A 23,977-nucleotide genomic window follows, 5' to 3' on the forward strand; every position below is an offset into this window, starting at 1 on the left:
TCCGAGACTTGGGTATAGTGTCTGGAAGAATGATGCAGTGTTATGGTTGGGAGCGTATGTATTGACTATACGGATGTCTACATTTTCCAAGAGCCCCTGCACCACTATCATACTGCCTTCGTCAGCCGTCTTAACCTGATCACCGTAAAAGGCAATGAGGGAGCTATCCAAGCCAGTACTTCCTGGGCATATGCTGAATACAGGGAGCCCACAACTCGCCCATTCAATTTCCTGGCAAGTAGCTCTTGTTTATCTGCTGTAAGATTGGTCTCTTGCAGGAGGGCAATATCAATTTTGTGTCTTTGTAAATAAGTATAGACTCTGTTCCTTTTCACATAGTTATTCAGGCCTCTAACATTCCAGGTAAGTAATTTTATGGTGCTAGCCATAGTCATCTATCTGATGTAATGCAGCCCCTCTACCGGGCTCAAGGCTAGCCCCCAATTGACATCCTTCGAGAAAAGTCCCACTATTATGATGTTTCATCGTATGTTGGTCACTAGTACAGGAAAAACATAAACCCTTTTAACTTACCCAACAAAAACATTCACCTAGCAATGTTTCCCATGCTCAGGCATGTCCGCCTCTCGCAACTTCCGTCAGTGTTCCTGGGGGGTTGTGCGCAGTGGGTGGGCACATAAACAAGTGCCTCAAAAAGGAAAAGCATGAGGGCAGGTTGTTAGCAGCAGTGTGATGAGCCTCCTTGTCTTGGAACGAGATCCAGGTTCTTAAAGCAGGTCCTGCTGTAAAAACCAAGCAAATAAGTGACTGGGCCTCATTACAAGTCGCCTTCTAATCAGATTTTTCTGCGGGGCTCCTGTCATGATTTGCTGTGGTGCTGGATCAATACATGTGCCTCCAATGATGTGTCGCCTGGGCCCTCCTCGCTGAGAAGTTCACTAGGAGTATTTATGCTCCTAACTAGTCATACAGGCATTGACATTTGTGGTGGGTGCCAGGGTAGTAAACATCGTCTTTTTGGGCTCCTCAACTGCAGTTCGCAACCCTAAATTGTTGTTTTGGGCGTTTCCGCCGAGTTCGCAAACTTTGTGGTATCGCAGCGGTTTGAGTCTATTCGCCAATGCTGATAGGGGACTTAGTCGTCCCTTGTCCTGTGGGTACGCCTATGTCTGGGGGCCAGGGCAGTTTCAATGCTGTCCAAAGTGGGCGGAAGCTGGCACGCTCGTCAGCTGGGAACCCGGCATGCTGCTGCGGTATCTAGATGTTCCGTGCTCACCTGCTTTTGTTTGTCTGTCCCAGCCGCTTGACTTTGCTGGATACTCTGCTGCACTGTAATGCGCTTCGGTCGCAGACGCTTTCTTCAGTCCTTTGTTCCCTGGTCTCAGGATTATGCGCAAGCACCATTTTGGATAACAGACAGATAGCGATTTCCAAGTGTACGAGCCGCGTAGCTGCTGATTTGTGGCGCCAGGCGATCTGAAGAGCTCAAGGCTTGCACTTCTAATGTGTAACGGAGTAGTATTGTCGTTTCAAGAGAGATCTGTGCTGTGAACCGGCATCTCCGGACAGATCTTTTTTCCAGATCAGGCAGAAGCACACAAAGGAGACGTCATACTCCATGGCTGCTGGCCACACCCCCTGTAGAAAAGTACACATATTAACTTTTTATCCGGACTTCTATATGGGTTTAGGCTGTGGCAAAAAGTACCCCTCAAAAATAGATGCTGCCATAAGCCTACAAGAGCCCAGGGCCAGCCTCCACACGGCAATCCCCCCTTTCCTAGCACTTCCTGATATGTGTCCGGATTCAACCTCATTTATGCCACTACCCGGCACCCTCTACCATCCTGCATCACCCGTAATGCCCCCAGCACTGCCAATTGCGGTAACCAAGCAAACGACTGTTGCATTCCCTTGCAGATCACCGAATATATGCTCCATCCTGACCCAAGCACCACCAATTGTGGTAACCAAGCAACTGATTGCCTGCATGTCCAAGGCGATCAGAAAAAAGTCTCAATCTACTACCACCTCTGGTCCACCTGCACAAGAGCGACTTACCTTCCACACTGCTCACATCTCGGAGGCCGTCACAGGTGATGCATGGTGACAAAGACTATCTCTTACACACACTGCATTAAAGTGTCACTGCATGGCACTACGCAGCCCCTTCGAGCAGCAGTACCTGACTCTGCCATGCCTCGCCTCACACGCACTTGCCTGGGCATTCAAAGGTGCTGGCGACTTGCCACATGCACTAGACCTAGAGAAGTTCACTCACACCGAGATCCCCCATCTTTGCAACTCTCTCATTTGCAACCACTGAAGGCTTTAGCCCCCTCACATCGGCTTCACTTTGAACACACCGGAAAGCCAAAGTTAGCCTTCCCAACCACCCCATGCAATCTAACCAACTCTGGGAACCCCCTTTTTCTTCCTGCACTTATCAGACCTACCCTGTCTGCTGCCTTAAACCTAGCACTTGCAAATTGCTGGCTGCACTACCACTGTTTGATGCCTTTATTATTTATTTATTGTTATTTATCTGTTTCTCCTCTGCTTCGCACTTTCCACTTATCCCCCCTTCCATGCACTTTTCCACTCCCCCTCTCCTATGCACTTGCGCGCTCTCAATGTCTATGGGCCTAGTAAGATCGCTGTTTTGTTCTCCCCTGTTCCCCTCCCTTGCCCTGTTGCCTTGTTGCGCTCTGAACACTTGTGTACGAGCGCACTAGAAATAAAATATCAATATCAATATCAACCCTCCAGCTGCATGTTTATCCACCGAACTACCCAACAGAGCTATGGCTGGCATCACTATACCAAGTGGTAAAGGCCCTACCACCCCCACCAGACACCAGGAAGAGTGCTGCTCTGCGCCCAAAACAACCGTGATGGCTACTATTTCACAAAGACACGCATATCATACTGACACTGAGATGAGCACTATAGGGACACCATTCCCTGCATCTCCCTCCTTGATAGCTTTATGCATCTGCAGTAGCACCTTGAGGTCAACAGCCTTGCCACCCTTATCCACCCCAAGTAACTCCCCCTCTCTCTCTCTCTGCAGAATAACCCCAACTCCCCCAATGCAGACCTGCAATCAAATGTGCCCTAGTTAATGCCAGATCTTCAACAGCTCATGCCCTAGACATTGCAGACCTGATTACCAGCACCAATCTGGACCTATTAGCCATCTCTAACACTTGGCTCCACCTGGCCTCAGGCCCCTCACTCTCCTGGCCATTCCATCTAACTATACCATCATCTGCAAGGACAGACAGGAAGCCAGAGTGGGTGGGGTCCCCCTCATGTCAGCCTTGGAGAAATTACGACTCACTCACCATCCTCAGGTGGAACTACTCACCACCAGGCTCTACATCTCACATACTGCCACAGTGACCATTCACCTGGTCTGCCGTGCACCTGGCTCCATCCTTGCATTTGAAGAGGAAATCCTCCATCTCCTATCAATCTCCAAGCCCACATCCAAAACACTACTCCTGGGTGACCTTCGCCTTGGGCTAAACGACGCAGATGACTCTGGAGCACTCTCCCTGGCCAATTCATTGACAGACTTCGGTATGGTTCAGCGCATTATTAGTCCTACCCACTCCAAAGGCAGAATCTTGGACTGGATTGCTGACATGAACTGTAACATCTCAGTCCCTGCCATCCAGCCCTGCCCGTGGACGGACCACAATATTATCTCTTTCATACTGTCCATTGCCAACACCCCATTCTCAGTCCCAACCCATTGCCTGCCACAGCTACCTGTAGCTCTAAAAACATATAGAAAAAACCCATATCCTACCTCTAATTCATGCGTGCCCCGTCTGGGATCTTCGACCCTGCCATGTTGATGCATTGCTATAATACTACTGTCACAGGTGCCATTAACACCTTGGCACCCCCCACCCTAAGAAAAGCAAAAACGACCCTACACTGCAACGCCTGGTTCACACCAGAACTCAAAACCCTTTGCCTTCTTAAGCAACAGACAGAAGCCAAATGGAATCATCTCCCTTCGGCTGAGAACAAAAACTGTTTCACGCTGGCAGTCAACATCTTTAAAAAAGCCATAATTTCATAGAAAAAAACAGCCTATAACTCTAGGATTGAAAATGTTAAATCCAGCACTAGGGAGCTTTTTGCCATTATGTGCGAACTTGACTTGCCAATACCAACGTCCTCCAACTGCATCCAAGATAGCACCTGGTGCTGCAACATCCACAATGCCCTCTACCTTAAAATCAACATGCTCTGAAAAAAGAACACTGACAAAAAAAATGCGTTGAGTACCAATGCTATCGACTCTGCTAAACCGGAAGCCCCCCGTGCCCACTCAATGTCGCCCTTTTCAGTTTTAAACCGATTTCCACTCTCGAGGCCACCCAAATGTTCAAATGTCTTAAACCTCACGTTGCCAGGATGACATCTGCCCTGCAGATGTCATTAAAGACTGCACAGAAGACCTAGCTCCATTCCCTACCACTCTTATCAATTCATCTTTCACCGCCTGCTCAGTGCCAACCCGCCTTAAGAACGCTTGGGTCCTCCCTCTACTAAAAGAAAACACTCTGGATCCCAACATCCCCATCACCTATAGGCCTACCACCACAGTACCCTTTGTGCTAGAAATTCTGGATAGGGCAGCCTTCCTTCAGATCCAGAGCTTCCTAGAAACCCATAACCTCTTGGGCCTTCGCCAATGTGGCTTCCACCCAGGCCATGCTACTGAATCAGCCCTTCTGGATCTAAAGATTTAACTAGATGATATCAAAGATGCTGGTAAGACAGCCCTCCCCCTACTTCTCGATCTATCAGCAGCATTTGACTTAGTAGACTACCAAATATCGTGTAAACACCTGGCCTCTGCAGCCCACTAATCCCCTGATACCATAGCATGGATCTCATTCTTCCTGTCAGAGAGACCCATGAGAGTCTTCTAACCTAGCACCTCAGCTCCACCAGCCCCAGTGCTCTGCAGTGTCCCCCAAGGTTTGAGTATCGCAACGGCACTCTACAACATATTCACCAAGCCTTTAGTCGACCTGCTTGACGTCAAAGGAATTTCATACAAGAACCATGAGCACAACACTCAGATCCTGCTCCCCTTCGCCGACAACTGTGACAAGGAGACAAGGACTCAGACAATCTACTCGCCCTCTACCACACCATCCAGATATGGATGGCTTTCCACCATCTTTGTCTTAATGATGAAAAAACGGAACTTCATCTGGTGGTTTCTGACAGCTCACTTAAAAAACTCAGTACAGCCTACAAATCTTTCAGCATTGAGGGTAACTGTATTCAAGTCTCGAGCAGCATTAAGACACTGGGCGTTAACCTAGATGCCACCCTATCCCTCACAAGACAGGTTAATGCAATTGCCTCTTCGGCAGCATTCACTTCTAAACTCCTCAATGCATGCAGACATTTCCTGTCCGTGACTAACTATGCCACCATAGTCAGAGCCCTGATAGGCTCGAGGCTTGATTACTGTGACGCCTTATTTGCGGGGACCGCCGCTCGTAACATACAAAAACTACAAACCATTCGGAACAATGCTCTCAGAGCGGAATTTAACATCTCCAAGCAAGATCACATCTCTTCAGTTAGAAGAAGGGTACATTGGCTACCTATCAAGGAACGTATTATCTTCAAGTCATAGCCATCAAGCACAAATGTCTTTCCAATTCAGCTCTTAACTACCTTTCTGCAAAATGTTCACAAATGTCAAAACCTACTCCCTCAGCATATACTAACTTGTTGACCATCCCGAGATTCAGGATAATCAGAGTTGGTGGCGCCAGCTTCCCTGTCTCCGCTGCCAATAACTGGAACACCCTCCCTCCCCACCATAGATCGGACCTATCATACTGGACTTTCAGAAAACATCTCAAGACCTTTTTATTTACCATTTAAAGAGATTGCCTTTCATGTACCATAATCTGTCTTTGTTTCTGTAATTGTCCATTTTAAACATGTAACTAGCATCTCGATGCCTGAGGGTTTAGTGCGCTTTACAAATAAGTAAATAAATAAACAAATAAATAAATTAGATGGATTTAATTATGGGATCAACAAATCCAAAGACCGAAATAGTAGCTTGTGTTGCCGTGCAGAGGAGAAATGGCAAAGCAGTTTGGGATTGTCTGATCCACATGAAGGCAGGAATGAGACTGATTTGCATATGAATTGAATTTGTCGAGAGAAATGCAAGTAGTTATGGTTATTTCAAAGAGTACCAGCCATCATTTTGTAGCATTTATTCAAATTAAAACACCACCACCCCCCTATCCTCTGCAGTCAATGTGCATCTTTCCTCCCTCTATCATGCACAAGGCGGAGAGCGAGAGATGTGAAGGGCAAGCATCTTCTACCCTCCCCCCCAAAATGTCATCCAGCTGACTGGATATGTTAGGTTACTAAATCGTTTATGCACATAATAGTTTGTTGTGTGCCTTGCGGTCTCTCATTATACTTCTGTCTCGTTTTTTAGTATTGGCTACTAAGTAGCTCTAAAGTGCTACCTTTAAGCCACAACTATTGTATTGGAGTACAGCTCGGAGGGAGATGGGAGCTGAGGAAAAACACACAGGAAAAACACACAGGTATTGTTTAGTTATTTGCACCTGGGAAGGGCGCTCAGCTAATCAGGTGGCTGTTACAGCAGGCGAGAATACATAGTCTCTGCCCGCTTTTTCCAGCCACGAAGCCCTTCTCCAGGTGGCGCCATCTTTTTTTTATGTGGGCAGGCAACAGGGACTCTCTCTTACCTCCCCATCCCCAAAACAAAACAAACCCCTGTCCCACATCTCTAACCACACCCGTTTACCCCCTGGACGGGAGCTGTGTGCTCTGTTCCCAGTGCCCATCCTCGATCCTGGACGCCATATACATGAAAAAGGGATTTCGTCTCTTCCGATGGCAGCAGTCAGATTGAATTTTATTTTTCTGTTGTAGATTGGCGTCGTGCAATAAGTGCAGTCAATCTCCCAAGAAAAAAAAATAAACTATTTGCACTCCTGGCAAACCCCAGCTTGCGAATAGCAATCTGCCCCAGCAGAGAGTGTACAGGCCAGTAACGGCCTGCAGGTCTCGCTTCACTTGGGCCTGACTAGACTTGTGCTGGCAGGCCTTTACCGGTCATGAACGCCCTGCTGCTGGGCCGTGAATGCTACATTTACCCATCAATTAACTTCCCATGTGCAATGCAAGTCCCTATGGTCATTCCGACGAATAACCAGCCCGTACCTATCCAAAACACAGCCTCCTAGCATCTCTTTGAAGCAACTTTATCAAGTGGTAACATCACACTTTGCGCTGTAAGTGCCTGCCAGTGCTATTTCAAAGCATTCTTCTGAGAGTTATTGGGCCTCATTATAAGGCTGGCGCTCCCGTAATGAAGGGGGCCGGTACGGGACCGGCTCCCTTCATTACGGGAGCACCGATTATGAGCTTCTCTTTGCCGGACCCGGATCAGACGCCTGGTAAAACCAGGCGTCCTTTACGGGCCACGCAAAGGGAAGAGGGAGGTGTTTAGGATGTGTAACATGCTATACTATCCACTGTACATATCATTGTGTAATGTACATATCATTGTGTAATTCATCCAAGTTATTACTTCTTACGCATTCAACTTAACAGTGCATTTTACAACCCTTGGTTACAGTGGAATCCAGATGCAATACACTGTTAGAGGTTCTGGGTTCTAGAGGGCTGAGAGAGAGTGGAGAAGGGAGGAGGACGGTTGTTCTGCTCCTGCAGGGGGCCGTTCTCCCTTAGATATTGAACCTAACTAATAAAGGGTTTGAAGCTGCTGCAGCGTCTCCCTGTGTGTCTGTTGCAACGTAACAGTTGGCGACGAGGATGGGATTACAGGGAGACGGCCCCCGGCGATGATAAGGAGAGTGCGGTTCTCGGTGATCGGAACGTGTCCATGGGCCTGCTGTTGCCGTTGACACGGAGAAAGTCACGGACAACGAGCCGCAGGGTGAGCTCAAAGTGTCAACGGATCTGACTTTGAATGACTTGGTAAGCTAGCAGTGAAATTGAGAACTGCACCCACGGACCCGGCAGAAAGAGGAGTGGACTAACACTGCATTGGTCTCTTCCGCACTGCTCCTGGGGCCCCCCAGTTGTAGCGGTGTGATTAAACATTTCGGAGATTTGCCGCCACAGCAGTTTGCGAGGAGCGTGTGCTACGCGCTTTGTTTACCTTTAAGGTTTGTGGCTCGAGTAGGAGGCGCCCGCGACGTCACAGATGACTCTCCGCAGCCACACGTCATTATGGTCCATGAGGAAAGGTCCCAATGGCGTGGCGGCCATCTTGGTTTCGTTTTTTTCTATTTTCGTTTTCTTCTTTCGCCCGGAGTACCGGGACGTCATTATATCAGAGCACGAAGGAAGCTCGGCTGCTCTGGGCACGGACAGACGGATATGGTGGCACAGCATGGGTGAGTGACTGCTGGGCATTGGAAGCCGCAGGCATCGAAGTGCATGGTTTTTGGGGGGCGGTTTAGTTGTTCACGGCAATTATTCTTGTAGTGGAAGTGACATTGAACTGAGTGGCAGCCAAAGACCTGGCAAACGAGCCTGCTCCAATTTTCTTCCTGCCCACACCAGGTGAGCCCAAGGTGCACTGGGCAGATTGGAAAGAGGGTTTCCATAAATATGCACTGGCTGTATTTGGTGCCAATTTCTCCAATGAGCTCAAGGAGGCATTGTTATATCATTGTTTAGTGACTGCAGGGCAAGAGGTTTTAAAAAAGTTGCCGGAACCCATTGACATGCCTGATGCAGGCCCCTATGAGAGAATATTGGCAAAATTGGATAGGTATTACTGCATAGAGGAGAACATTATACTGGAGAGGTATACATTTGCAACAAGAGGCCAAAAGTGTGGAGAGAGCATTGAAGACTTTATCACAGCCTTGAGGGGGTTGGCAGTTAAGTGAAGATTTGATCATTTTCAGGATGAGCATCTAAGGGTTCAAGTTAATGATCAAATGCTCCAATGACAATATCAGGAAGGAGCTATGGAAAGAAAGGAACCCCACTTTGGACAGGGTATAACGCTCACCTGACTCCCACGGAGGCACTGGCCTGGTTCGCGCTGCTTTGACCTCTTCTAAGGTGATGCGCAGGGTTCGGAAGATGGACTGGACCGGGCCCCCTAATCTGGCTTGTCTGGCTCGCAGAAGTATCCTTCTGTAGGCGAAAATAGGAGATTAACTGTCTGCGGGGTAATGCAATCGGCCTCCCACTTTCCCCTCTCACCCTCCTTGAAACCATTCTGTAATTCCTCGTAGCGCCTCACCTTAGGGTCTGGAAGGACGAGCTCTCCATCCTGCTTCTGATGCAGGGGCACGTTGGTATCCAGTTACTTCACTGGATTTTCGGATTGGTGAGAACCAAACTTGCTTGGCTTCCAGGTAAGTTTTTTGATAAGAGGTTCCCCTTGTGTCCATGCATTAATTTACTAATGCTAGTGTCTTTTTTCCCATAGGGGCCGGGGTACTGAATGCCGGGGAACAGGCACCGACCCGAGATGAGAGGTGAAATCCTTGTAGAAATCAGGTAAGTCTTTAATGAGCGTTTTTTGGTAATGTCTTTTCATTCGCTCATTAACGCTGATGTCTCTTTTTCCTCTTAGGAGCCGGGGTCCGGAAATGCCAGGATGCGGCGCGGACCTGAAATGAAGAGGGAATGAATCAACAGCTAAGTCTTAACATGGAGATTTAGCTTTCCTTATTCCCTTCTCTCTCTCACCTTTTGTTCTTGTCTTTTTCTCCCTAGGCGCTGGGGCGTGACTGCGAATCAGGATGATCGCTGCTGAACATGGAGGCACCCTGTAAAGGTGAGTGGAATGCGGCGCTGCAGCGATCGACGCGATGAGCTTTTAAATAAAAGTCTTCCTTTTCAGGATTGTCGGCGAGATGTCTCCGGGATGCGGATTTAGCAGGTAAGGACTTTTCCTTCTTCTGTTCTCTTCTTCCCTTCCTTTGCAGGTGATCCAGGATGCTGGCAGGCGTGGCAGAAGTCAGGATGCAGGAGCAGACACGGTGAACGTCCAGCTGCTAGATGCAGAACAACGCGAAGCACGTGTGGCTGTTCGGGTGGGGTTTAAATAGCCTTGGAGAAGTTCCAGGTATGTATCCTTCCTCCAATCAGGTATGTATCCTTCCCCGACCACGCCTGGATGGTAAATTAGTCCCACAGGTAAAGTAGTTCCTTTCAGGCCTCAAGGAGGCCGGGATCCTGCAGCATGGTCTGCATCAGGTAAGTGCACCCAAGCACTCCCATAATGAGCATGGCGCCTATGGCGCCAGGACTGATGTCTTTTATGAGCCTGGCACCACAGGCGCCAGGACACTGTCCAAAGGGCCACTATATGGGGTTGCTGGGTCCTTCCTTGGGGACTGGATGTCCGCTTTCGGGGACGCAGGGCTTGAACCAGCTCCCCAGGAGCGGGCATCATGACACAGGGCCATTGAAATTGCAAAAACTGTGGAGCACACAGACAAGTGTATAAAATTGCTCCAAGCAGACACTGTAATCAATGAGAGACCCAAGTTGGAGGATAGCGAAGGGGCAATCCAAAAAGTGTTGAAAGTTACTCAAAAACAAGGTGCAGGGCCTCCCAGGCCTCCTACACATATGCAAAAGAGATTTGAAGATCACCAGGAAAATAAACCCTCCGCTGGCAGAGGCTGGGGTCGACAATAGGCACCAGTAAAAGATGTCAGAGGAATGTCTAAGGATACGAATTCCTTTAGAAATTTTAGGGAGACTGGACCGTCCAGGGGTCCTTCAGGAAGGAGGTGTTTTAGATGTGGGAGTATGTCACACATAGCATCTGATAAAGAGTGTTTTGCAATACATATTATATGCAATGACTGTGGTATGAGAGGGCATATTGCTCGCTGTTGTAGGAACTTTAACACTAATTCAGGTCAAGTGCATGAGGTCAGTGCAGATTTTGAGGATGATCCCTACAGTAAAAATGGAAGAGAAGTAGTGTTTTCGGTGAATGCTATTGATGGCAAGATAAAAAAGAAAAAGCCTTATGCCATTGTGTTAGTCTGAGGAGTGCCAGTATCAATGCTTATACATAGTGGAGCAGATTAAACACTGATAAGTGTGTAAGTGTGGATGGAGAAGTTTGATTGTTGTACGCTGCGGGAGAACTCTGTCAGAGCGAATGCATATGGGGATGTTCCTATCGCGATCATAGGAAGTTTTGAAGCTGAACTACAATTTATAGACAGGAAATCTACAGGGACTATATATGTTACCAATAGAGGGGTAGAGTTGCTTTCATGGAGCGGCCAATCTGAATTGAAGATAAGGCTTGAGGCAAGCCATCCAGAACAAGTATTGTCCGTGAAGAGTGAAGGCACCACTGATGTACATGTAGATTCCGCCACTAGCAAGTTGGGGTGTTTGAAGGGGTTTGTCCACAAAGTTCGATTAAAAAAGGGTGCTATCCCCAAGATTGCAAAATTGCATACCATTCGCCTAGCTCTCAGGGAGGATGAAAAAGAATTGAAGAGGATGGAATGTGATGGAGTGATTGAAAGGATTGATGCATCAGAATGGTTTAGTCCCATAGTGGTGGTCAGGAAAAACAATGGATCATTGAGATTATGTATCGATCTTAGGCAATTGAATAGTATGGTGGGTTACCAGACATTTGGTCGAAAAAAAATTGGTCGACCAGACAAATGGTCGAACCAATTTGGTCGAAAACCAAATGGTCGAATTTTTTTTTTTTTATTATTTTCACCTTTTTTTTTTTTTGGGGGGGGGTCCCCGGGTCCCCCCTAACCCCCTTTTTTTTCTAAAAACCCATTTTTGTAAAAAACGAAAACCCGAAAAATAAATATATAATTAAAAAAAAAATTCGACCATTTGGTTTTCGACCAAATTGCGTCGACCAAATGTCATTCGACCAGTTTTAGGTCGACCAAATGTCTGGACACCGTATGGTGGTAGCGGACAGATTTCCTTTACCTAGAATAGATGACCTATTGGTGGGTGTATCTGGCTCTAGAGTGTTTTCCATACTAGACTTAAAGTCGGCCTACCATCAAGTAGAGTTACATGCTGATTCTAGGGATCTCAAAGCCTTTATCACGCCAATTGGGCTATTTAGATGTGTTTGCATGCCATTTGGGTTGGTATCAGGAGCCAGTGTCTTGCAGAGTATAATGCACAGATTGTTTGCGGAGAGAGAGAGGCGTTATGTGCTATCAAGATGATTTTCTTTTGTGTGGAAGCAATGAAGTCGAACATGATGAACGACTAAAGAAAGTATTAGACATTTTGAAAGAGGCAGGTCTCACAGTAGCTTTAGAAAAATGTATATTCTAAGCAAATAAAGTGGTTTATTTAGGCCATGAGATTACAGGTGAGGGTGTTAAGCCCAAAGAGGAAGCCATAGAAGCTATAAGGAGGATGGAAGCACCCAAGTAAAAGGGCGATGTATTGTCTTTTCTTGGTCTAGTAGAATGATATGGTAAATTCATCAGAGGACTATCGGAAATGTCAAAGAGCATGAGAATGCTTACACGCAAGGGAGTTGTCTTTAAATGGAATGATCACTGCAAGGAAGAATTTGAGAGAATAAAATTGTCCATTGTTAATGCACAGATACTAAGGATTTTTGAGGAAGGGAAACACACGTTGCTTTTTGTGGATGCCAATGATTATGGCATTGGTGCTGTGCTCATGCAGGAAGATCATGTTGGTTTACATACGGTGGAATTCGCATCCAGATCACTGAAGGGACTAGAAAGTAGATATTCTGTTGTAGAAAAGGAAGCCCTGGCATGTGTCTGGGGGGTAGAAAAGTTTAAAAGGTTCTTGTGGGGCAGAGAGTTCACAATTTGCACGGACCATAAGCCTTTGGTTGGGATTTTCACTAAAGGTGGTTTGGAAGGTGTATCGAGGTGCATTATGAGGTGGGTAACGGCTCTGCGGGGTTTACAATTTACCATGCTTCATGTCTATGGTGAGACCATGTGGTTCCTGATGCCTTATCCAGATCGGTGCAAAGGGAGACACTTCCACTTCCTAGCACTATCTCCCAAATCCGGGAAAAAAACAGATACTATCGTAACAACACAAGACACTTACTAAAAATCCAACAATCTACCCGGGTCAACAAGGAACCACATTCTCAACTCATACCGCTGTTAAATTCACTCAGAAATGCAAGCAACAAACACACCTCAGGTCACCAATAACTCACCCAATAACACCAATAGATAAAGGCAACAAGCTGTCAGTAAAACAACCTCCGCCAGCACTAGCTACACATGTTGGCCAGACACTTGAGCCCTTCTAAACACTACCATCACCCCAAAGTGAACACAGCTGTGCCGATGAAAGGTTGCCAAGCTTCTGAAATTGATCAAGAGGAAACTCAAGAACAAACCCAGAAACCACCTAAAAGTTCAAAAAGAGAAAACAAAATGCTAGATCATCTGCATCTTCAGGATTCCAATTAAATCCCTGGACCCTAACAACTCTGTAAGGTCACCAAAACAACATCAAAGCTTCACACAGCTTCATGTGGACTCCGCAGAGCCACTAATCACCACACACCAAAGTATCAGGCGCTTGTCCCCTGCTAGACACTTCTATAATACACAAAGTCACACAACAGCATATCAAAGCCTCAGGTGCTAGTGCCCTGCTGGACACCTCTGAACTCCACAGAGTCACAACATACTACAACATAAAATCTTTACCAATCTTTAGGTACTACTCTCCTTTTAGTTACCTCTGGACCCCACAGAGTCACTAACCCAAACCCATCAAAGCTCCACTATCTTCCATACTAGCCTACCTCTGGTACATTTGTATCTGACCTCGCAGGGTCACACACACACAACAACACCAACTCCACTCCTTGGTCATGCACTCCCCCAAAACATTCACATACTACTCCAAAACATACATCAGACACAAGATACACAAGATACACACAACCCCCACATAGAATGTTAACTGCTAAGCAGCGCTGCAGTCGCTCTAGCAGTCATCATACGTTGCACATCCATACACGAACAAACAAAACATCACACTTACAATGCCTCAAAACTGGTTATACTAAGCATTGCATTGACATATGTATAATCACATTATAAATTGCAGATCTCATTTCCTAAAAGTCCATCATGTTGACAAAGCACAGACAACTCTAACTGCTGAAACGCCTCAAAACGTTAATGCTATCTCATCCCTCCAATTGTGCATTAAATCACTCATCTGACTCAACACCCACAAGCAAAAATTAGCTGTAATACAACAAGCCTTAGTTCAGCCCTAAAAGTCCAATTCGAGCCTAAAAGTCCACGTTGTCAGTAACAGGCCAACACTAAAACATGGAATGCCAAAAAAAAGAATAATTAAAACTAACATCATAAGCATCATGGAACTACACTACACTTCACTCAATCCAGATGCTCAATGCAACACACGCGACGCGTACAGACTCATTTTAATAGTCCAGCCCCATGATACATGGTGATTCAAATCCTAACCGGTTAAACCTAATTACGCTGCTTAACATTCTGCCTCCCTGCCAGAAAATCTCTAACAAGATGTCAGCCCCCCTCCGATATGACCAACAGCAGATATGTGCTTACCACAACACCAGAGCAATTAACAACACCGACCATAAGCACACCCCAAAAGCAATAGATAGCACCAACAAATACTTATTATGCAAGACTGCACCCATAAATGGCTCAAGCACCATCCCGCTGAAATTGAAATCAGCAAAGAGTCCGTAAAAGAATTTGAAAGGTAACATTCCCATTGACGCGTGCAGCACTTACTTCATGGGCAGACCAAATGCCTTACCCAAATGCTGCACGCACATTTACTAACGGGTTGACCCATTTTTATCCCAATGCTGCTCTCCACTGGACAGTGCTGCACCATGAGCACCTGCGGTACAGATAAGCCGCTCTGCACGGAACGCTGAACACACTCAACAACGTCAGGATGATTTCCTCCCAACGTCGTCACGTCGCAACGGTCCTTTCCTCGAAGTATCATTCTGCAATCCTTTGAGCCAGCTTCTCTGAAGGAGCGTCAACAAAGCCATAAATCAACAGTCTCTCAAAGCTGCCTATCGTCAACACAGCAGCGCAATCATCCGGCGCAAACCCAAGTAAGATCAGGTTTCGATCAGAGTTCATACTAATCGCCAACTCCCTCTGCAGATTCGGTGACGTCACCATTAGTAAGAAGAAACAGACCCGCAAAGATCTCCACAGCCCAACAGTCACCTGGGCCCTGTTGCAGTTGATGCTCGCAATACCTGCGAGTGCTCACTGTATAACAGTTCTTTATTGAAATGATAAAGCATCCAAACTCTTTCAGATGTGACTCTGGGAGACACTGCAACACGAATCACCACAAGGGATGTAGACAGTTCCCCCTTTTGTTTTTCTTTCCGTGGGCGCACACAGGCTTTACTGTCACCAGCAACATTTCCACTGCAGCTATGGGGCTGCCCTGAAGTCTTCCACTCTCAGGCATATCTTGCAGCATTTAAAATATCACCGGGTGTATACTCCTTGCCATTTCGACAGCCAGCATATTTCATTTCCTGGACGCCCTATGGACACCTCTCCTTACATGTCCTTCCTGGACTTCGGCACATCAGACAGCTCCCACGCTCTTCTCTGGGGGACTTTAATTAGCCCTAGGTGGTGGGAGCTACTCCATGGGGGCAGTGGGCTCTCCCTCTCTCTCAACAGTCACTTTATCCTCTTGCCTGCAACCCCATAGCAGGGTCTCTTTTCTCCTCCCTCACATGACATCACACAGGTACCTGTTTCTTTTCTTCTTCCATAATATGCAGTCCAACTCCAAGGTCCTTCTTCACCAGACCTCTATCCCATCCTCATCGCCAATTGTTATGACCTCTCCTTGGCCATAGGGTTCACTCATCAAAGAGATAGTTACTTGTTGGTGATCATGTATTTATTGTTCAAATGGCCTGAAGTCTGTGTATTAAAGGACATTTCCAGCAGCAACATTATACAATTTATGGAATAGTTATTCTGGAGAGAAAGATTTCCCAGTAAATGTTTATCTGACAATGGTTCCCAATTGGTGTCCAAGGAATTTAAGGAGTTTTTGAGTAGACTTGGGATAGTACAAGCTAACAGGGCCTTATATCACCCCCAGAGCAATGGGTGTGTAGAATGCTTCAACAGAACTCTTATGGAAGACATTAGGATTGCTGTGGCCACTGGTGGCGATTGGATAAGGACAGTGATGGAAAGAACATTCCAGTATAGACTAGCCCCCCACAGTGTCACAGGGGTATACCCTTTTGAGGTGCTACGAGGAAGAAAGCCCAATTCCCACATATGGTTGGATGGGTAGGTCCAAACTAGTTGGAGTAGATCTAGAGAATATGAGAGGGAAGATTCTTGAATCTGGAACCAGATCTAAAGAGCGATATAATCAAAAACATTGCTGTAGAGAATTCAAAGTTGAGGAGGGTGACTGGATCAAAGTCAAACTTCCCATCAAAGTGCGCAAAGGGGCTTCATTATTTTCCGAGCCCAAACAGGTTGTTAAGGACTTGGGCCCTTCGGTGTTAGTCAAAGGAGGTGGCATTTGGAACAAGGAGAGAGTGGCCCTCTTCAGGCCAATTAAATGGGAGTGGGTGAATGGGAGTGGGAGAGGATGAGTGAAAGTAATTTAATACTATGGAATTCATTTAGGTGTTCTAGGATAAGTATTATACTTACAGTGTAATTATTAGTACATCCTCATATTGTATTCACGTTGCATCTCTGTTCTGCATTCTATTTAATTTTCAAAAATATAAGTGACTTATTATATTCTGTACATTTTAGAATGTTATGGTTAAGGAGAGGAGGTGTTAGCATGTGTAACATGCTATACTATCCACTGTACATATCATTGTGTAATGTACATATAATTGTGTAATTCATCCAAGTAATTACTTCTTATGCATGCAGCTTAACAGTGCATTTTACAACCCTTGGTTACAGTGGAATCCAGATGCAATACACTGTTAGAGGTTCTGGGTTCTAGAGGGCTGAGAGAGAGTGGAGAAGTGAGGAGGACGGTTGTGCTGCTCCTGCTGGGGGCCGTTCTCCCTTAGATATTGAACCTAACTAATAAAGGGTTTGAAGCTGCTGCACTGTCTCCCTGTGTATCTGTTTGCAGCTTAACAGGAGGTAATAACGGGCCAGATGTAATCTGCCCGTTATTACCTCCCTCCCCATTCCCATTTGAGCCCTATGGGGGCTCAAATGGGAATGGGGATGGGTTCCTGCAAGGAGGACTTACCGGGTCCTCCTATGTTGGAGTAACCCGGTAAGTCCCCATTGCAGGAACCCGGTAATGGAGCCCGGTATGGAGGCAGCCATGGAGCTAATAGCTCCATGGCTGCCTCCATACTCGTAATGAGGCCCATTGACTTTCCTCTACAGGTGCAGTAAACATTTCTTAACCAAGTGTTCCTTCAACCATTCAATTTATAAGCAGTATGCATGTCCTTGCACAGCAATCCTGTTAAAAGCATACATTGTCAACGCCAACAGTGTTGGCTTGTGTATAGGTATTAGATAGGCATTTGCCAGGCACTGCTATCATATGCCCAGGTACCCATACCATTTTCTAGCTGTTGCCATCCTACGGACAGGCGCTATCATTACAGCAGTGCCCAGCAAATGCCTGTGTTATGTTATGTTAAAGTATATTTATACCGTGCACTATCACTAGAGGTCCCCTGGTGCTCTGGCAGATCTGAAAAGCAAGAGGGTAGGGTTTGGGGGTGGGCGGGGAGTTATTAGGACTGAGCGGGAAAAAAGCACAAGAGAGCTGTGATGTGCTGTTGGCAGCTTCAGTTCGGTTTACAACTTTCGCTGAGTTTAGGTGTGAATTTTCAGCCGGTAGTTGTCATGTGCTCTTATGCAAGTCTCTGTGTGGTTTGTTTCATCGTTGCAGTGTAGTGAAGTGCGTGTGGTTTGTTGTGCTGTAGAGGTATGGTTGTGTTTAGTTTAGAGTTTGAGAGGTGTAAGCAGAGGGAAGAGTTTTAATTTTTTAGTGGGGTTGTTTAGTGGTGATACTTTATTGTAGCCCCTCAGTTTTTGGCATACATCACTGCCGGTGTCGTGCATTGTGGTGTGTCGGGTATCACTCCTATTTTCTGTGCAGAATTGTGGGTTGTTAGCAGGGCTATTTTAGTGGTGATACCTGCTTTACCCCCGTGTTCAGACTAATGTGTGTCTACATCACTTTGTCCCCTGGGACATCCTGGTGTGCAGCCACCATCGCCTCCCTGGGCTCCGTGAGGGTGGGGGAAACTCTTCCCTGTGCCCTTGAGCGCCCTATGCCCTGTGGTTTATCTGTTGAGTCGCCACTCGTTCCCCTTTAATTCTAATGCCCTCTGTCTGTGGTTCAACTTAGGTTGGTCCTATCTCCTTTGTTTCCGGTAGGTTCCTATATGGAAACGGGTGCACCTGTGTCTCCCTCCCATTCAGAGGCCTATCTACTTCCCTTCACTTTGTCGTTTGTCTGGCTAGTCCCCGTCTTGCTATTTGTGTGTTCATTCCGTGGGGTGTGGGTGAGGCTCATTTGTTTTTGTCTGGTTTTGAGTTGAAGCTCTAGGTTTTTAGAAGTTTTCTGAATTTTAGATGGTCCTTCTGGGTTCGTATTTCTCTCAGGAGGGAGTTCCAAACTTTAGTGGCTAGGCAAGAGAATGCTGATCCACCAAGTCTTTTCCTTGTGAATGGTTTAGGTTCCAGGCGGATGTCTTCGCTAGATCTATTCCATGCCTACACAAAAGGCAAAACTGTTGCCTTTGCCAATGCTTGTATTTCGTTGCCTGCTTTACTTGGCAGCGTGGTGTGTTGCAGGCACAGTGCACCATACAGATTTTGGTGGGTCCCAGTATCTTTGCACAGCAAAGTGACGTGAGGGAGAGGTTTGCATAAGAGGTGGCTTGCTTATTGAAGCTGAAAAGTGCCTTAAGATTCAAAAACACCAATGCATTTTCTACATGTGTGCACTCTGTAACGCCAAGCACATTTTGAAAACCAGCTGTGATATAAGAGAACTGTATTTGTTGGATGCAATGATTAGTATCTTGGTGTATATCGCTAGTACTCCATGTCCTGCCTTGTGCTGATCTGCTGTTGGTCACTGAGGCCATGAATTATGAAGCTCATTTGTTTATTCAAATTTTGAATGGGTTCTAGCTAGTGCATTGTTAATCTTTACAATAATTATTTATTCACAAAAAAATTTCCAACAGATATCACAGCATCACAAAACAATTTTTCAGAAAGGCAGATGGCATTGTGCTAATGTATGACGTCACTTCAACACAAAGCTTCACTGCAGTGCGCTACTGGCTCGATTGCATCCAGGTAACTATTAACAAGGTGCACTGCTGTTTGTAAATTGTACTTTTGTACTGCTTTTGTTTCATGCTAGTGTTAATGGGTCTTGTACCGCGCACTGCCACCACTTGCGTGGTCTCTTGGTGCTCTGGAGGATCTGCAATGGGGGGAGGGTTACAGGGTTTGTTAGTGGGGTTGAGAGGGAGAAGCGCAAGCAAGCTCTGATAAGCTATTTGCAGTTTCAGTTCAGAGAGTGCTGGTGTGTTTCCAGTTGGTAGCCATCATGTGGTGCTGAGGTGTGATTGTGCATGGTTTGTTTCTCATGTCGGGTGTTGTGAAGTGTGCATGGTTTGTGGTGTGGTAGAGGTATGGTTGTATTTAGCTCAGAGTTTGAGGGTGTGTACATGCAGAAAGGTGAGTTGTTCGAACGGTTAGTGGCAATACTTTTCCTACATCCAACATTCCATCTAAACGCGATACACTTCCCACCCACAACCGTTCATCCTAGTGCGATGCATTTGCCACCACCCGCAATTCATCCAGGTGATACGCATTCCCTGTCCCCAGCATTCAATCCTAGTGCAGCACGGTTTCTACCCCCAACCAATCCCTCTTAGTGCCATGCATTTCTCACCAGCTGGGCTAAAAGCAAGGCATGGCTACCACAGTTTAGAAATATGAGCACGTGGCCAGGTATTTTATGTATTTATAAATAGATGTGTAGACATACTCTCTATTTTATTTATTTTTTAAAACATTTTTACAGCTTTAATTATGCATACTGTATACTTCTTTAAATAAAATCACATATTAACAATAAAATACCTGTTGAAAAATAAACTAAAAAGTGAACTGCAGCGATGTGCATTTTGCAGCTGTATTTTGATGCACAACGCATCATATATGCAGACCGTGCAAGTTGCGTGTCCAACTAATTGTGGCCGCAAACAAGCTGCTATTGAAAGAAAAATGCATCCCAACTGCAAGTCCCTGGAATGTGCAAAAAGTTGAAAGAATACAAATGGCAACATTTGCCTAAAAGTGATGTTAAACTTTGGGCAGAGTGAACCCCATTCCGGTACAACATGTTACAAAATGAGAAAACGTGCACCTTCCCATTTACTGTTCCAAATTTGACACTTATGTAAGGTTGAAACAGGGACAACTAGCTACAGCGGCAGTTATGTTTTTTTTAAATAAAAAGTTCCCTTTCCTAGCCCACCAGACAAACCCAGTCTTTATGTGCAAAGTCTGTGGGCCTGATTACAGCTTTGGCGGTAGCCATGCCGCTATTGGCGGCATGGCTGCCACCAAAACCGGGTCCGGGTCCTGGTTCCCAGAATGGGGAATTACCGGGCCATTCCGAGTTTGGAGGGCCCGGTAATTCCTCCCTCTGGGAACCCGGGCCCGGACCTTCCCCATTCCCATCTGAGCCCCCATAGGGCTCAATAGCAATGGGAGAGGGAGCTAACAACAGGCCGATTACGACCGGCCCGTTGTTAGCTCCCTGGTCCCCTCGCGGGACCCGATAACGACGCCTGGTTTTACCAGGCGTCCATACCGGGTCCCGCGAGGGGACCTCGTAATTTTGCGTAATGGGTTTAACGGGTCCGCCTCCATTAGCGGAGCCCGTTAACTCATTATGCAAAAGTCGTAATGAGGCCCTGTGTGTCTGAAGGAAATTACATTAAGGGACCCCTGGCTTTTTCCGTGATCAGGCACCAACACATGTAAAACAGCACAATGATCAGGGTGATTTTGGATAGACCTAGAACCACTTGACTTCTCTCAAACGAACATTCTTTTTCTACATGTATGTCTGAAGGTATATGCCCCCCAACAATTTAGTCACCAGTATTTTTTTGCGATTGTCGAAATCGTCATTTAAATATTTTTTTAAGAAGGCTCAATTTCCGCCAGCTCGATTTTGTACATTTTCTCAGCCACAGATGAGTTTGAAGCCGCTTGTATTGTAAACTGGCCTGTATTCAAAACTGCAAAAAAGGTAGTAGGCACCCCTCTCTAGAGAGAACATAGCATGATTACCTGTTCTGTGGATTTGTTCCCACTTTGAAAGTCTGCAGCCATCGCTTTTTGCTCACTGTACATTTCACAAAAGAGGAATAACCATTTGCATATCAGTCTTTGTCCCACCCACAAGGGCAGTCCAGCATCAAAATGCCAATCAAACCTCCTTTGACCAAGAGTACCAACAGCAACCCCAGACATGTTTTTCAGCCTTGTTGGGCATCATCGGTGAGGTGGAGCTGTGCCTCTCTGAGCACAGTGAGCAAGAGATCCATGTCTGGGTTCCCCCAGGTAACTTAGGGCGACCATCCTTGCAAAAATACAAAAAAGATAAGCCCAAGTGCGAAAAGGGCGAGGCCCGAGTGCCAAAAGGGCGAGGACATCTCAGCTGACTGTTTGGTTGTGTGTGAGTGGAGACTGCTGCAGGAGCGCAGCCTCTCCTTTGAACTTTTCCTTTGAACTTCTACGCCCCCTGCAAGGCCACGCCCACACGAGGAAGTGGGGCTGAAAAGGAGCTCCCAGCCGCCCTTGCGGCGATAAGCCCTGCTGGCTTGCTGGTTAATCAGATAAGAAAATACGCGGAGTTGGCCCGCTGAGCTTGAGCAATCTACAGCAATCCACGGCCATCATGGCCAACCCGGAGGCTTTGGTCAATCCCCTACCACCGCGACAGAGGGCAAAGCCAGTACTCTCGTCAGGAGCGGCTAAACGAAAAAGGTAACCATCATTCTCATTATATATAAAAAAAGGAGACCACAATTTCATCTTCATCTTCTCTTTCTGCCACCAGCCCCTCAGACCTCCTCTCACCTGTGGGTCCACGGTCTAATGCTGGCGGTGGCGGTGACGACGGCCAAGCAGGACCCCACGGCCACCGCTTGGAGGAGGGAGTTCTGATAGACGAAGTCTTTGACAAATCCATCCCCTCCATCCCCCCTCCTCTGTGTCATGACTTCACCGCTGTCGAGGCTGGCTGTGTCCTGGAGAGCTGCTCAAAGACCGGCCGGATCTCGCTGCTCACTACGCCGTCTCCACATACAAACCACTCGGTGTTGAGTCCAATCGACCGGCCCGCCTCCGCAGCGGCGAGTGGGATCACAACCAATGGGGCCATAGGGCACCGTTGGTCTGATCCCAGTGGACCGGTCACGGACACTTCACCCAGTGACAAAAACCATACTAACCCAGACGTGCTGAAGATTCAGCAGAACCACAAATACCTCAATCACACTTCACTACCAGTGCGGTCCCCGCAACGATCAAGTGCGCAATTAGCATCTATGAGTATTCAAAACACCACCCAAGTGGAATTACACCCAAAACCAAATTCACCAAAACGAGACACTCTCTGAAATAACATAGAAGTGCTCCGCCCGCGACCGACATACCTGCTTCCAAAAACGGCACCAATGGAGTTGCTGAAGAACCCTTGTGTAGTCACACATGTGGTGGAGAAGCCCGGACATACTGCAGTGGCTGCCGTGCCAACGGCCTCCCCAAAGGGTTCACCAAGCAAACCTTTTGCTCGCCAAAGACAAACCGCTCTGGCCATACTGAAAAAGAAAGCCTTGCAACAAAAGAAATCCCGCAACCAAGGTGAACATACCAGCGCTGCTTTTCACCAAAGGAAGCACCGGGTGATCACTAAGAAATCGGACTCAGGGAAAGTGGCACTCCCCAAACCTCTAATGTCCCATGCTCTTCAACAAATGAAGAGAATGTTAGAGTCAGAGGTGGAGCTTGCTGACGCAGAACTATTGGACGCAGTATTAGAAATTCCTTCCGCCCCTAAGCAAAGGAAAACATTGTTAATAAACTCTGCTGATTCATCTTCAGAAACTTCAAAGCTCTTGCAAACAAAGACCCTACTTTCATCAAATGACGATCAATGTCCCAGGCCAATCAACTAAATCAGCTCCCACTGGTGGCGTTAGCAGCTTTACCACCAGACTCTGCTGAACCAATCCCCACACAGTCCCCAGGGAACGGCGACACAGAAAACGATGTACGGATTTCACCAGGTTTCATTAACCTCAACGAAATAACACCTAGAAACAATCCAGGTGTAGCTGCTCCCTGTACTCCGCTGTTGCCAGGAACCCACAAAATGAAAATAACTGATCAAGATATCCTACCTTCACCAAAAACAAAAAGACAATCGCAGAAATACTTCTACTCCTATAAGAAATAGAAGCTCCAGTCAATCTTCGATGAGTCAACAGAAAGACGATACAGGAAAGAACCCGGAACTGTTAACAATTGTGTCAGCAATTACGGTGGGATTGTCCCCTTTTGTAAAACTGTACGAATCTACAAACGATTCAATGAAAGACTTGTTGGCGCTATCAGCTATGACAAACTCAAAAGTGACCTTTTTGGAAGGTTTTATCACCGCACTCGATCAAAAGAACGTCGATCGAGAACGATTGTGGGAGCTAAGATTTGCCTGTTTAGAAGATCAACTAACACTACAACCTCCCACGTTACCCACTCTGGCTTTCCAACCGACCTCAAACCTATCAACGCAACCAATGGCCGAGAAACTAGCCACGTAAAAAACAACCAAAAAA

The 23,977-nt window shown here is 46.6% G+C and overlaps 1 protein-coding gene across 3 annotated transcripts in view; it reads left to right on the plus strand.

Moving 5' to 3' along the window:
- RAB44 (RAB44, member RAS oncogene family) overlaps positions 1-23,977 on the plus strand; it is a 353,899-nt gene that overhangs the window by 252,622 nt on the left and 77,300 nt on the right. For 2 of the 3 annotated variants that reach the window (XM_069633561.1, XM_069633560.1), the window contains exon 13: positions 19,292-19,406. In XM_069633561.1, coding sequence (XP_069489662.1) covers positions 19,292-19,406 — 115 coding nt within the window. The remainder of the gene's footprint in view (positions 1-19,291; positions 19,407-23,977) is intronic. The other variant, XM_069633562.1, reaches the window with a different exon arrangement.

The sequence above is a fragment of the Ambystoma mexicanum genome, chromosome 13 (assembly GCF_040938575.1).
Source record: "Ambystoma mexicanum isolate Mex_15411 chromosome 13, UKY_AmexF1_1, whole genome shotgun sequence".
NCBI lineage: Eukaryota > Metazoa > Chordata > Amphibia > Caudata > Ambystomatidae > Ambystoma > Ambystoma mexicanum.